Source organism: Euprymna scolopes, chromosome 20, assembly GCF_053919585.1.
Source record: "Euprymna scolopes isolate OS-2025 chromosome 20, ASM5391958v1, whole genome shotgun sequence".
NCBI lineage: Eukaryota > Metazoa > Mollusca > Cephalopoda > Sepiida > Sepiolidae > Euprymna > Euprymna scolopes.
The window spans coordinates 26,004,535-26,020,607 of record NC_136501.1 but is presented as its reverse complement, the minus strand read 5'-3'; the positions used below and the strand labels follow the sequence as shown (position 1 = coordinate 26,020,607).

The 16,073-nt window shown below is 32.7% G+C and overlaps 1 protein-coding gene across 2 annotated transcripts in view; it reads right to left on the bottom strand.

The window, feature by feature from the left end:
- The window catches only part of LOC145241376 (putative palmitoyltransferase ZDHHC24), a 42,057-nt gene extending 26,898 nt beyond the window's left edge, over positions 1–15,159 (bottom strand). The window contains exons 1-2 of one of the 2 annotated variants that reach the window (XM_080104258.1): positions 13,751–15,159; positions 3,818–3,895 (exon numbers count right to left, since the gene is read on the bottom strand). In XM_080104258.1, the coding sequence (XP_079960384.1) occupies positions 3,818–3,895; positions 13,751–14,112 (440 nt within the window). In that variant the 5' untranslated portion in view covers positions 14,113–15,159. Of the gene's footprint in view, positions 3,896–13,750 lie in introns of both variants that reach the window. The other variant, XM_080104257.1, reaches the window with a different exon arrangement.
- Positions 15,160–16,073: the final 914 nt, after the last annotated feature.

The following is a 16,073-nucleotide window of genomic DNA, read 5'->3' as shown; positions in this document are numbered from 1 at the left end:
CCCCCCATGGAAAACGTGCAAAAGTTATAGCATTGATTTAGAAGGAATGCTTGTATACCAAATTGATGGTTGAATATGGTTAAATCTGTGCTAATTTTAAATTTTGTGAAAAAATATGGTCACCATCTTTATAAAGAATGAGAAAAAATGATAACAAGCCAAGTAAGAACGAGAACATCTTTTCATAATTATCTAGTTAAAAAAAGACATGCTAATAACATAGTTATCGTTATTCCTTAGCTAGCCTCTTTCTCGACTTGTTTGGATGGCAACTATATTTTCCTGACCTAATTTTCATTTCAGTGTTTGACATATACAATGAAACTTGACAGAACGCACAGTTTTTTTTCCCCCTAAAACATGATTTAAGTAATATATATATATATATATATATATTACACACACATATAAGTTGGTTATAAGTAATGTTGAAATCTGTTTAATTTATTGAAAATAAATTGACCAAAAAATAAAATAAGAGAATGAAATAGAAAAGGTAGCAGGACTTTTTCTTTTTTTATTTATTTGGAGAATGTTGATAACGGAATTTACCAAATAAAAAAAATTTTTTAAATAATAATAAAAAAAAAAGACACAATTTAGCATTTTTATATCAGATAATGCATACTCATAATTATTTGCTATTTTATCTCATAAATAAAAGCGTTTGCTTCATAAACAATAAAAAAAGAAAATCTATCGTTGCTAGAGAAAAGGATAGAGTAGGTGAAAAAAAAAAAAAAACACCAAGTTTTCTTTATTGTTTTTTTTTTTTTTTTAAAGAGTTACCTTTCCACACAAAGGGATAGAAGAAGAGAGTGAAAGAAACAGAGAGAGAAACAGGAAGGGGAGACAAGTTAGAGAAAATGATCACTTCCCCCTCTATGAACTCTTATGACTCATCAGTATATCTTTCTATCTAACTAAACATTAATTTAATTTTCAATTTGCAGCTGTAATGTAACACATATGATGTAACACATATGGCAGTCACATTGACATGCCGATTCTCAGTAGATCATTAAGTTAAGCAATGTTGAGCCTGTTATAACCAGACGAGTGACCATTTGGGAATACCAGCCAATATATGTAGATGAAGGCTGATATCTCGACAGCCTCATGATGCCCACTTCTCTTATTTTGTCCTTTAGTCCTTGCATTTCATGAGCAATGTTTCTGACAAAGTGGAAAAATTGCTGTCTACTGGCTCAGAATCTATCTAACACTTATAGGCTAGATTTTTACCTTGTAGTAGTACTTTTTTTTAAATATATTTTTACCTCTTTACATTAAGTGGTTTTATGCCTTGTCTCGAGCGATTTCCATTAAAAAAATATAAAATAAAAACCTAACATTGTCATCTCCTCTGACAGAGATATACAAGTGACTAAGAACTGCTTGTGAATTTTATATTTCCATGAAACTTCTTCCTTCAGAGGAAGCTGGTTCAATCTGCTTAAGGTGAGTGTTGCTTCAGTTTGGTGGTTCGACTATAATGTAACATAGTGTCATGCTAAATCTGTTCCTTTCATCATAATTTGAGTGTTCAAAATATACTTGGTCCAAAATTCTATTAAGCATCAACCGAATTAGAAATAATATATTGTTACAAAAAAAAAGCTGCACGTGTTTTACTTTTTTCCCCCCCAACAAAATTTTTCCCCGACACAAAAATACAAAAAAAAACAATGAACAAGTTTTTTGCAGGGTTCTAGTTATGCGAAAGCAGAAAAGGCACAGAGAATAACCAACCTTCCCATTATAATGATACCTGCTATATATCCGAATATTTATATATACAAGTACTTTTTGTCAACAGTCATTTCATTAATAAAAAAGAAAAACAAATACTTCTCTTCCCACTCAGCAATTCGTGAATGGGAGCAGAAATGCAAGCTCAAACTAAGGCAAAAACACTTAAAATAAAATAAATATACATTTGTGTTTATTTTAATATTATACATTCATTGTATGATCAAAATGCTATACCATAAGTTGCATGGATCAAACATAACTAAGAAGTTACATAGCACAGTAAATTGTGTCTAATCAATCTGTTAATTCGATTGGTGATCAATTTGAAAAATAGACACATTTTGACTGCATCCTCTAACTTCTCAGTTGCATCTGATCCATGAAACCCATAGTATGACAAATCCAGTCATTCAATAATTGCATAACATTGAAATAAACATATACTCTTATTTACTTAATTGAGCACTGTCTTTATTTTTTCATATTATATGTAAGTTTATATATATATACATATATAGTCTGTTTATTATACAAACATTATTACATATGTGCATACATGTTTCAGTGGAATTCAAACATGTCTGCATATATATAACCAATAATGTTTGTATAATAAACAGACTATATACCAGCTCTGTCTTGCATTGAGCACTCTTTAATCACATGAGTTTCATTAGATTTACATCTAGGAAACCAATCGATACAACCATTAAAATGGAAAAGAAACAAAATGTTCGATGATTTGTCTGTTCCGTGGGGTTTTATTCACGAGATTGTACGTTTGAATATAATTGTTTTGTTTTTTTTAGATGTTCTCAAATGTGAAATATTTTTTTTGGCTTTCAATTGGTGTAACCAAGATAGAAATATGAATCGTACATATACTAACTGGAAGCCGAATGAAAATACTTCTCATTTTAAAACAGCTATAAAAAAAAAAGAAAAAGGAAAACAATTATATTCAAATCTACAATCTTTTGAATAAAACCCATGGAAAAGATGAATCGTTGCGCATTTTGTTTCTTCTTTTCCATTTTTAATTCATATCGGCGGATTTTTTAGTATTTTATTATCATATACATATATTATATATAAAGGAAGAATTTTTTTGTGGTTGATTGATATAAAAAACATTTTGATAAATTTTATTTTGATGAATATAGTATGAGATAAATAATTCTCTGAATGCAAATATATTTAATTATAATAATCAAACGTTTTTAGCGCTTGATTGATTTGTTTAGAAAATGTAATATTTCTCTTTCATTTATGATGGAACGGATACTCTCATTATATTAAGAATTATTCCCTCCTGGCAAAAAATAAAAAAATTTTAAATACAAAATTTGAAATCTTTTTACCGTCTGCCTAGAGTAGCGTGCAGAGAGTAGAAACCAAATCAAAAATAAATATTGTGTTTATCACCAAACAAATTAAAACAAAAAAATATAGCAGTAAATTTTTGGTTAAATTGAAGCATCTTTGATGGTTCTTTGATGGAATTGTAAGAGCCACCAACATTTTTGCACTATTTTTCTTTCTCCACGGTACAAAAACTCTTTGAAAATTTGCAAAGTCAACAAGAGCTTTTTCTGTTTTCTTAGTCAAAAAGAGTTACCCATCCTCAGCTTACATTGTTTTCGTAGCTTCTAATGATGCTTTCGTTACAAAATCAATCCCATTTCCTGGCAGTGGCGAGGGAATCAGAGGAAATACCCAAACAAGATAGAAATTATATCCGAGAACTTCAAGAACATTTCTCTTCCAACCGAGATCGTATTCACGGTTGGTGCAGCGGCGTTCGTAAGTTGTTTGGCCGTTGTAGATATTTCGACAGTGGAATAGCAAGCATAAGAACATAACGACACAAATCAATGAGCAGATGCCAGTAGCAAAACTTGCGACCACGTAGGTTGCCTGTAACACCCCAAAGATCCAGGACAACAAAGGTATCATAACGCTGAACATATAGGTAAAGGAGAATCCACCCAACAATTTTAATGTGTAAGGGATGTTCAGCAGTGATAAGTAGAAACACGCTGCCCAGGCATGAAAGACTAACATTAGGAAATACCGAAAGTTGCTGTGTCCGATGCAGATTCCAAGAAAGACGCAATGGTGGTCCCTTTTGAGAACACATCTGAAGAAGAAAAAAACAATTTTAAAAATTAGTACTAATTTAACAAAGTCATACAATTGTAACCGTTCAAGCCAGTAATTATCAAAACAAACAGTGGTATAATTTAAAAAGTGTATTAGGAAAAAATGCGTGACAGAGGTACAGGTTACAAGGTGGGGAGGGGGGGGGCTTATGCAGGTCACATAACTACTATGAATCGTTACAGATATTTACTTTCTTCCCATTGCAGGAACATGTGACACAAGGTCGAAGGTCGAAAGGAGGGAGGGAGGAGAAATAAAAGCCAATGCTACTAAACGAGGAGCACTCTAGCTTATTAAAAATTGCCTGGGAGGCCCCATCGGCATTCCCCAGTAGAGGTGCCTCAGACACTTAAGCAATAAATTTACTCCACCCAGAAGTCAGGAGGCAAGGACTTGGAGGATGGACCTCCTAGGACCACCCAAAACAAATGTCTCAGCCTGCCAGATTTAAGGCCACCAATATGACCCAGTTTCTGATGGAGTGATTGCAGAGTCAGAACCTTAACTGATAAGCCAATGCAGCCGCAAACTGATATCAAATGAATGGCACAATTCATTATCCAATAATGTGTTAGATATAACGAGTCTCTGGATAAGTCCATTATTCCTAAAATAGGTCTATCATAACATATCATAACATATACATTATCATAACATATACAAATTCGTCAATGGAAGTAGAAGACTATCAACAAAATCTCAACCTTTTTACGATAGACGTCGCAGGTGAAGGTCGGTGCGTTGTTTTGGTGGTCTGTTGGATTTTGTTGACTGGCCTTCCTGAATAGTCTTTTGATCTCCACTCGTTCTGCAATGGACTTTTCCCAGGGGTCAAACCCTTGGTTACTATTTGTCTCCAGATGTTGCAAACTTTAACTTTCGGCTCTCAGCTGGTAGGGTCAATATCACATGCTTTCACGTCGTGTTTGCACACGTCAACATAGCAGAGATAACATACAGAAATTTAAATATAATGCAAACAAACATCTTGCTAATCAACTTCCTACTTAGGTTGCCTCCATTGCAGGTGGCAATATGCTTTGTTGGGGTCAATAAAAGATTAAAAAAAATCTTTTTTTAATTATCTATTCCATCCAAACTGTACCTCCCTCCAAAAAACTCTGATCAATACGACAATCAACAAAGTCTCAACCTGTCCGTTTTGAAATTCCCTTCCTGCTCTCTATTTCCCCAACCATAACATGCAAAAATTTAAATATAATGCAAAAAAAACATCTTGCTGCCCAACTTTCCCTTTAGGTTGCTTCCCCTATAAATCTTGCCCCCATTAGCACCTTAAACCTCAGTGGCATTATGCTTTTTTAGAGGTTAATAAACGATTAAAAAAGAAAAAAAAAAATTTAATTGTCTATTCCATGCAAAGTAACTCGATTATGCTTTGGGTAAAATACTAAGAAATACACTCATTCCTAAACCAGTAATATAAATATAATGCAACAAAAAGACAAACATGGCAAAAGCCATGAATATAACTTGTAAGGCAAACCATCAATTCCAAGTGACTTATCAACAGGGTTATTAAATGCATAAACCTTAGCAAATCAAAACATCTTATGGCAACATTCAAACTGCAAAGCCTACATTGTAGATCCATGAAACAAAGGGATCACTTAACATTCAATGACCATCTTATGTGAGAAATTCCATATACAGTCGCCATCTTTCTTTTTGTTTAACCGCCCACGCATTAGTGGTCGGCTGTCATTGGTTTAAATTTGAATGTGTCAGGTGATTCACTTGGCGCGCTTTTGTATCATGCTTTCTTTTAAGTCTACACAGAACTCGGCATTGGGAGAGGCTCAACCCAGCAGCTCGCACTAGAGGGAGCTAAGACAATTCCTTCATGAACACCTAATAGTTGGTGAACAAAGGACCACATCTCTACAAGCAGAGGCTACTTATCCTGTTGAATCTATCCAAATTAAGGATGACATTCAAGAACTGTTCTTCATGTTTATTTACCAAATATTGGATCTTATCTCAATTCATCTTGAGTCCTAAGTGGTTCACATTATGCCTAATTATAGGCGCCAACATTCCCGCCGAGTTCACCATGAATATTTATGGGTCCTAATAGAAACAACGAACTAACATTCCAACAATAGGAATGCATATTACTGGCTCCAGGCGGATGGAAGCAAACAAGCTACCGTTTTGCAAAAGGACAATATCAGAACCAACAAACTTTCATTGCTGTTACTTGAATAAATTTTAAGTTCGAAAGGTATGGCTTTTGTATTTGTGGATTCTTTTGCTTCTGTCGGGAGGAAATTGGGATGCGAGAAATAATTTCTTACATTTAATAGCTAATAACCACCTTGAGAGAGAATAAAAATAAGCTGAATAGAAATTGAAGTCTCGAGACTAGAATTTCTTAGTCAGGGTTCTACAGAACTTTGAAGTTCTTTAAGAACTTGCCGAGGTTCCCTTCAAGAGATATTGATGAATGAGGCTGAGATTATTATGTCTTTGCACATATGTGCAAATGCAGTTTTCAAGGGTTTTTTTTTAACTTAATTTTCTTATAAATGCATGGAAGTTATTATTTTGGTTATTTTTGAATTGTGAATAAATTGGAAAAAGGGGATCCAGTTATTTAGTAGTGTTGTTATTTATTTACCGTGAGGTAAAATACCATGTTGAGAGATTGGCACAGTCTATCCTTCTCTCAAGGATAGATGGGGCTCTCTTAAGCTGTGGTAGGCACCCCATCTTGTGATGGCATCACAATAAAAAAACTCTTGATAATCCTGGCGAAGCATCAAGTATTTAGCTATCGCCAAGATTTGAATTACACTACAAACTCATATAGTTTAGCTGTGCTGAAAGAAGGAAGTTATTTATTTAGTTGTTAGAAAAATATGTGGATTTCCCCCCCCCCTTCAAAATTGTAAATAAATTTGAGAAAGAAAATGTTTTTTTGGGTTTTTTTTAACCTAAACTGGTTACAGAAAGAAAAATATTGTTTACAATGTATTATGGAGGAGAAATATATAATTGTAAAATATTTTTATGTAGGAGTTCTTTAGGACATCACTATTATTGGAAGGGTTCTACTAAAGTAAAAGAAACACTACTCTAAACAGAATACCCTCATAGTTACTTTTAATGAAGTTTCCTGTAATACACATTGAGATACAATGTAACTCGGATATAAGAGACCTTTTCTCAGATCCCTACAGCTCTATTACATCCGGGTTACACTATACATTAACACAGGCTCTAATTTGGTTTAGTTTAGTTGTTTTGGTTTTACGGCATATCAACCCTTTTCAAGTTATTTAATGCCGAATCCAAAGATTCGTAAGAAAAATTTTTTAATAGAATATATTTGTTGTTTTCAAGTCGGTTTCTATTTAACCCATAATTAGGACCCTAACAAGTACTACCACTCCGGGTCAGAGTGGACCTGGGAGCAATGGCAATTAAAGGGTGGCTCCACACTCCCTAAAGCCCACAAACTGGGGCCTCACCACTGGATATAGTTTATATCCAGGACCGGCTCTAATTTGAGACAAGAGAAAATCTCTTTTATATCCGTTTTTCTTATATTCGGGTCTCTTCTATCAGAATTACACTGTATAAAAAGAGTAAAAAAAAAAATTAATAAAATAAATAATAAAAAAAAAATAAAAGTAAATAAAAAATAGACAGAGCCAATGCTCCCGTCATCAGTGGTAATGAATCATCTGTGCCGTGCATGAAAAAGCCTAGAAAGTAATTTGTATAACAGGCACGCAACCTAATAAAAGCGAAGAGTGGTCACTCATGGGACAGACCAAACTCGACTCTCTGAGAGGTATTGGTATTAATGACGATTCATTGTTAGTTTATGAAAGAAATTTAACCAGCTATTGAAAAAATTGCCACAGTCTAGAAAGATTTGTTACAAGAAAAGGGTCCCCTTTTCTTGTAAGAAAACTTTTACATCAGTGGAAAATGAGATTAGGATAGACCAAGATTCGAACCTTGTAAGCAAGGTTCAGGATAGATTCAGAAAATGGAATGTTGGGATTTTGCATTTTTCAATTTCATATAAAATAGTTTAGATATGTTTGTTTGTAAAAAGAATTTAATTGTTCAATTCTTTTTATGAAAACTGAATTAAAATGAGGTCAGCTAGAAAATAATAAACAATGCAATTTAGAAAAATATTGAAAATAGGTAAGGTTGAAAATAGGTTTGTGAGAATTCTTTGTCTGCAGAAGTGTGTTAGCAACATGTGCCGAGCCACGCACGTTTAAGCCACGTTAGACGATCAGGTATAGAGCCATACATATAACGTCCTAGCAGAAAGGGAATTTCTCAATATAGTTGCTAGTTTAATCCATCGGGAGTTGGTGACAGGAGGCAGTCGAGCTGGATCGAAGTCAGCACAGTCTACCGGACAGAACTGACATGTTAGGTTGAAATATATTGAAAATAAGTTAGGTTGAAATATATTGAAAATAAGTTAGGTTGAAATATATTGAAAATAAGTTAGGTTGAAATATATTGAAAATAAGTTAGGTTGAAATATATTGAAAATAAGTTAGGTTGAAATATATTGAAAATAAGTTAGGTTGAAATATATTGAAAATAAGTTAGGTTGAAATATATTGAAAATAAGTTAGGTTGAAATATATTGAAAATAAGTTAGGTTGAAATATATTGAAAATAAGTTAGGTTGAAATATATTGAAAATAAGTTAGGTTGAAATATATTGAAAATAAGTTAGGTTGAAATATATTGAAAATAAGTTAGGTTGAAATATATTGAAAATAAGTTAGGTTGAAATATATTGAAAATAAGTTAGGTTGAAATATATTGAAAATAAGTTAGGTTGAAATATATTGAAAATAAGTTAGGTTGAAAAATAGATTACTGAGAATTCTTTATCTGCAGAAATGTGTTGTGGAACATGTGCCGAAATGTATGTTTAAGCCACGCGAGTTCCCCACGTGATTGGGTCATGTTTTGAGCTATACATGACGTCATAGCAGGAAGGGAATTCTCAATATAGGAGCTAGTTTTAGTCAGATCGAAGGTTGCAGTGTTGCAGTCGGGCAGTTGAGTCTGGATCGAACGGTCCGCAGAGTTGGTCAGCAAGAGCTGACATATTCAGAGGAGGGTCCCTTTACAAGCGAAGGGAGAACATTTTAAACATGTAGAAATGACTTTGAATTCCTTGACATCATCATCATTCGACTGGTCGATATGATAATAAAGAAGTTATCATGTTTTTGTAACTGTTGTCTTCATGTCGTTATTCAACAAGTAAAGGTAATGTGTGTAATCGTTTATATGAACTTTGTCCCTCATGGTTATTAATGAACATTGTATAACCCATCCAAGTAATGTGTCCCCCTCTCCATCATAAGTAATGACTGTCCTCTCCTCCTGTGCTAAAAGAATTGATCACCCTCTCCTTGCTATATGTGATATAGGAAGAAACACTCCACAGAACAGTATAAATGTATCTCCTCCTCATCAATATAATTTTTTTTTTTTTTTTTTTTTTACACGGTGGTCACCACTTATCAAGGCCCGGAAGCCACTCAGGGATAAGGGTTACTGCAAGTACAGTATGTTAGTGTGGAGATTTAATGAAGTGTTTACTTAAGGGGGCGATTCATTAGGAATTTGTTAACGTTGGACTTGAACACATCCAAGTTGTAATCCGGTGGGAAGCAGGCAGACGGAACAGAGTTCCACAGGCGTGCAATTCTAAGAAAGAAGCTTTGTTCATGGAATCCACGTTTTGATTTAGGCACAGATAAAGAATGGGGGAAATTTTTCACAGTGGATTCAGCTAGACGGGGTTTTTTTCGTGAAAGATTGGCGAGGGGGGACCAGAGATTGGAGTTCAGACGAGCAACTGGCATGGAAATAACAATAAAACAAGGATAGGCTCGCAACATCTCTTCTGTGGGAGAGAGGTTGCAGGGTAGAGAAAAGGGCATCTTCCACTAAGCCATGAAGTCTATTTTGTACTCTGTCAAGGCAGGATAGGCTGTTTTTAGCAGCTCCTGCCCAGATATGGCAGCAGTATTCCATCCTTGGATGCACTTGGCTTTTATATAGATAGAGAATTGCATCAGTAGTGAGATATCTTCTGGAGCGGAAGAAGGATCCCACCATCTTTCCAACAACCTTGTCTTGATGTACGTGTTCCATTTCAGATCAGGAGTAAAGGACAAACCCAGAAGCTTGTCAAAACACTGGGCTTCTCCCAGAAAAGAGCCATCCATTTCAATTGATGCCAGATGGGGATCAGAGCATTGATGATGTAATGATAGGAGTTTGGTTTTAGATGCATTAAAGGTAACCAGCCACGACTTCCCCCACTGAACCACGCACTAGAGATCAGAGGAGAGAGAACCTTGTCATTTACAGCCTTTGATGTGTTGCCGTAGATGGTCGTGTCATCAGCATAGATGTCAACGAATGATTTAAGTATGTGTTTAGGAATGTCCCCATCATATCTCTTTAATATGAAACTCCCGGCTATACAACAGATTTATTTCCTCACAGACCTAGATGAGAAAAGAAGAAGTAGTAGAACAGATACTACACGTTAATCTTAATTCTTTTTTGAAGAGTAAACATTTTTTGAATAATAAACCGAAAAGAAATATTCCAATCAAGAGTTAGACAAAAGGCGATTTTTTTTAAAAACAAGATTTTTATGTTAAATAACATTATTATTTAGAAACCCATTCTTAATATTGAGAGGGAGGGTTAACTATTCTATACTTTCATCTAACAATTTAAGGAGAGCAGAGTGTAACATAGCATGTATGATACACATGTGACAAAATCAGCAGCGGATGTTAAAGTATGTATGCAAATTAAAAAGTGTGCGTGAGCTTGCGTCACAAAAAAAGGAGAGAAAAATGGACCACGTGGTCAAGAAGAGAAACAAGCTGACTGCCGAAGAAGATGGACATGTAAATACGAGGGTGAGAAAGCGTTGCCTAGCACCAATGTGAGGTGGCTAGGACAGAGACTTTTAAAAAGCACACATATGTACAAAAAGACTATGGAAAGATAATGAAATGTGTTGTTTTAGAAAAAACACAAATAAATGCATTTTATTTGCACTTTTAAAAAATGCCAAGTCGGATTGTTTATTTTTCCTGTTTTATTTGTTTGTTTCTTTGCGACGGTATCAGACAACATATGCGCCCAAGAGGTTTGAAATGTAACACAGTTAAAAAGTAACGGCCATATTACACTTGTAACTCTCGTTTCCCTTAATCCTTATATTCCATGAGCAATGTTTTTAACAAAGGGGAGAGAATTGCTGTTCTCTGTCTTGAAATCTATCTGTCTCACAGTTATCATTCGCTGGTTTTTGACCTTGAAGTTTTTTATTTTAATTATTTCATAACTCCTTATATTATGTGGCTTCATGCCTTGTCTGGAGAAATTTCTATTAAAAAAAAAAAATAATAATAATAAGTATATACTAAAACAAAAGGTACCCAAAAAAGGATTGAATTGAAGATTAAAAATTTAATATATAAACGGCTATATGTCTGTCGGTCTGTCTTCTCATATTTTTCAAACTATCTCCTCTGAACAAAGTTGCAGAGTGGCGCTAGGAGCCTCAAATGATTGGATTTTTTATGGGCCGTTATTTTATAGGTCTTTGCTGTTGTTTTAGTTGTTTTTAAAGGGTCAAAATGTGTCAAAATTGAAAAAAAAGAAATCGTTATACATTTTGTACATTTATTTTAGTTTATTTTGAATTTTTAATCAGTCCATAGGCGTGGTACATTACAATGGTAACGTCACCAGCTTTGAATGCTGCAGTTTTGGTTTCGATTCTAACTGATGGCACCCATTATATTTTTTTTAACTTGAAATCACGACTCTATAATAACATATACGGAATCTGAACAAATTAAAAATATTACATTAAAGCATATTTTACGCCCGGGCAAAGCCGGGCGCCCCCATTCACCACCCCGCTAGTCCTATCTAAAAACAAAATAAACAGCAGTCCGTATTCTGTATCAGTATCAAAAATTAAAAAAATCAACAAAAAAAAATCAACAGAATAGAAAACTATTGTAGTAGTCGGCCACGGCCAATATTCAGATGGGGCGTAAAAATAAACACCGAATTTTATTTATTTATTCTTTTTTAATTTATTTATTTTTATTTTATTTTTACTTTTTTCAGATGATACTCTATATTTTTAAATGATTGTGTAAATTGATTGGTTAATTTGAGTCGTTTGTGACAAATCTTTGATTCTGCTTTGTGACCGTTACTGACGGTCAAAGTCGGACATAACAAGTGTCTCCTGTCTCCAGTCGGACACGCGTGTGTGTGTGTGTGTGTGTTCGATGTATGTTGACATTGAAAATCATTGCAAATAAGTAGTTTAGTTGCTACGTCACGTAACGTCAGTGGGGAAAACCCTCTGCGAGTATTCGTTTTTAATGGCCCAAAATACGCACGCACAGCAGTCGCAGCACAAAAACAGTTTGGAAACGAGAGTGATTCTATGAATATATCCAAAAGACTTTCAGAAATTATATAACAATTATTAATCTAACAGGTTAATGGTCAATGCAAAAACAGTTTCTTCAAAAACTCGAACTCGAGATTCAAAGAGATAAAAAAAAATAAATATAGATAAATTTATTTGTCCGCTAATTAAACAAAAGTTTCTATAAGCTTATCTTAAGCTTTTTTTTTTTAATTGACCTGATACATTCATCTACACTTATTTTGTCTTGAATCATTTGTCAATCATTATTATGCTCCACCCATAAGTGTTGAGCTTTACATTTCAAGATTCCATTTCTTTATAAACCCACTTGTCACTTATGGGTGGAACATAATGATTCAAGACAAAATAAATATAGATGTGTCAGTTCAATACGAAAAACATATTATAAAGTTATAGGAACTAATAATATATATGTTGAGCAAAAAAGAAAAAAAAAACGGTCAATTTTTTTTTTAACTTTGACCCCTATCATGACCCCTTAACATTTATTGTTTTGGGCTCAAATCAAGTTATTAAGTTAGATCCATGTCCAAGGAACCTATATCTAAAATTTCAAGTGTTTAGACCTAAAATTGGCGGAGGAGTTTGGTAGAGTTCTCAAAAGTCAAATCGTTGAACTTTGACTCCTTAACAGCCAAATTTCTGGCCGAAAACGGATTACAAAGATTTTCCCAAACCTCAGTACCCTGCATATCAAATTTCGAGTCTGTAGACGGAAGATTGACTAAGTTATTGCATAAGAAAATGTACACAGGCACACACATAAACACGTTCACTTTCTATATATATATATATATATATATATATATATATATATATATAGAGAGAGAGAGAGAGAGAGAGAGAGAGAGAGAGAGAGAGAGAGAGATGCATACACACACTTATTCTAATTTAATCGAGCACTTTGCTGGAGTTCTCTCCCACAAACCCTACACGACATGACATTAAAAACATTTTTGAGTAAAAAAAAAAAATCAACGTAGTAATGGGGGGGGATACGTTTTAAAACTTTTTTCATCTTAAGCAATAAAAAAAATATACAAATAAGCATTGGCTCCATGTTCTGTAACTGTAATACTCCATTTTGTTAAAATTTAGATTTTTCTACTACACTTAAAGCGTATTTTCTTCAGATTAAATACGTTAATAAGACTTTAACTAGAAATAGTTCCTCATTTAATTATTATTATTATTTTTTTTTTTTTTTTTAAATAACGGATTCGAAAAGCCACACCTCTTTAATAGAAAATTTAGATTGTTGCCTCTTTTTTTTTTTTTTTTTTTTTTTTTTTTTTTAAATATTACCTGTCGCAGAATTCGCAATGGTAAGCTCTTGGAGGTGAATTGATAATGCAAGTTCCACAGAAGAACCACTTCGGTTTTTGGATGGCAGGCAGGAGGTATGAACCGCTCGTCGTGTCCGTGATCAGAAGCATCCAAATGTTGGTCATGATATTGAAATAGGAAAACAAACCAAGAAAATAATGGATCGATAGACCAACACTGTTCGTCCAGTGTTGTCCGGGAAACACATACGGCAAAAGATGGTAGCAATAGAACCAGCCGACGAAATGAATCACAAACAAAACAAAAACAAAACTGACAACTTCTAAACGCGATTTGGAGACGAATCCACCACGAATCGGAAACTTAAAAAGATTAGACATCTTTCTTTCTCTTTATCTTTCGCGATTGCACTGGATCCGGTGTAACACGAACAATGTCGCCGTTTATAAAACATCCGGCATCTGGTTATGTACGGTTTTAGCGTCCAAAATTCTCTCTTCAAAAGACGCGAATTTGTAGAATTATTTATTCAAATCGTAGTTTTTCAATTTTAAAATAAGTTTTACATTTATTTTTAAGGTATTATTATACAAACACCGTGACAGCGAATTAGTAAAATCTTTTACGTAGTATTCTGTTACGTTTCGGTGTGCTGAACACGAATCTGAAAACTGGGTTAGGGTTAGGGTTAGGGTTAGGGTACATTTTTTTCTACTAATTCGCTGTCACGGTATTTGTATAAATTTACCATTTTTAATGCTGAAAATTTAACTTTAATGTAAAATACTAATAGCGATCAGCCGTTATGTTTGCTTTGGGGATTTTTTTTTTTTTTTTTTTTACTCTTATTATTATTGTTATTGTTCGCGGGTACCTGTTTCGGTTGACTTTGTAACTGTAACAACCGTTGTGTTGTGAAAGTTTCCAATTTCCACACGAATATTTTTAGGTTATGTTGAATGAATAATATCTTGTTTTATTTTCGCCCGATAGCCAAAACTACTGTAAAAAAATAAACTTTAAATAAATTTAATTAAAAGAAGTAAAACAGCTTTCAAATTTTATTTTATTTTATTTTATTTATTTTTCCTTTTTTATAGATAAAAAAAAGTAGGTCAGGATATTTAATAGTTTATAAATGTTGTTGTTGTTGTTGTTGTTGTTACTAACGCTCACCCCAAACAAGGCTTATCGAGTAATGTCGTAAATAGGGTTTGCGGGTGATATGAAAAAAAAAATAAGCCATTAAAAATGTTTCTCACCTTAAACATTTTTAAATGAGGAACCATTTCGCGTACAAGGTTAATTTATTTTACCCATCGAAACTCAAGAAATGCACGGTTAAAATGTGTAAACATTGTATGAGTAAAAAAGCAACATGGCTGTCACTTGCAATTTCGTAGACCAAGTAGCAGCATTGACCTTGTGATCAAAAACCAAGATCAAGTGAAACGGAACGAATCGAGGCAAAGCTGACAAGTCGGAAAATGAAAAAGACTTATTTTTTTATTTAATCAGAAAAAATGCAAGAAAAAAAGACATGAAAAATAATTGAAACAAATTTTAAACAATTTTTATTTTTAATTAATTTTTTTATATACTTTAGAATGACAAATAATTTAAGCAACTTTTAAACAACTTTTATTTTAAATTAATTTTTTATATACTTTAGAATGACAAATAATCTAAGCAACTTTTAAACAATTTTTATTTTAAATTAATTTTTATATACTTTAGAATGACAAATAATTTAAGCAACTTTTAAACAATTTTTATTTTTCATTAATTTTTTATATACTTTAGAATGACAAATAATTTAAGAAACTTTTAAACAATTTTTATTTTTAATTAATTTTTTATATACTTTAGAATGGCAAATAATTTAAGCAACTTTTAAACAATTTTTATTTTAAATTAATTTTTTATATACTTTAGAATGACAAATAATTTAAGCAACTTTTAAACAACTTTTATTTTTAATTAATTTTTTTATATACTTTAGAATGACAAATAATTTAAGCAACTTTTAAACAATTTTTATTTTTAATTAATTTTTTTATATACTTTAGAATGACAAATGATTTAAGCAACTTTTAAACAACTTTTATTTTAAATTAATTTTTTATATACTTTAGAATGACAAATAATTTAAGCAACTTTTAAACAATTTTTATTTTAAATTAATTTTTTATATACTTTAGAATGACAAATAATTTAAGCAACTTTTAAACAATTTTTATTTTAAATTAATTTTTTTATATACTTTAGAATGACAAATAATTTAAGCAACTTTTAAACAATTTTTATTTTTAATTAATTTTTTTATATACTTTAGAATGAC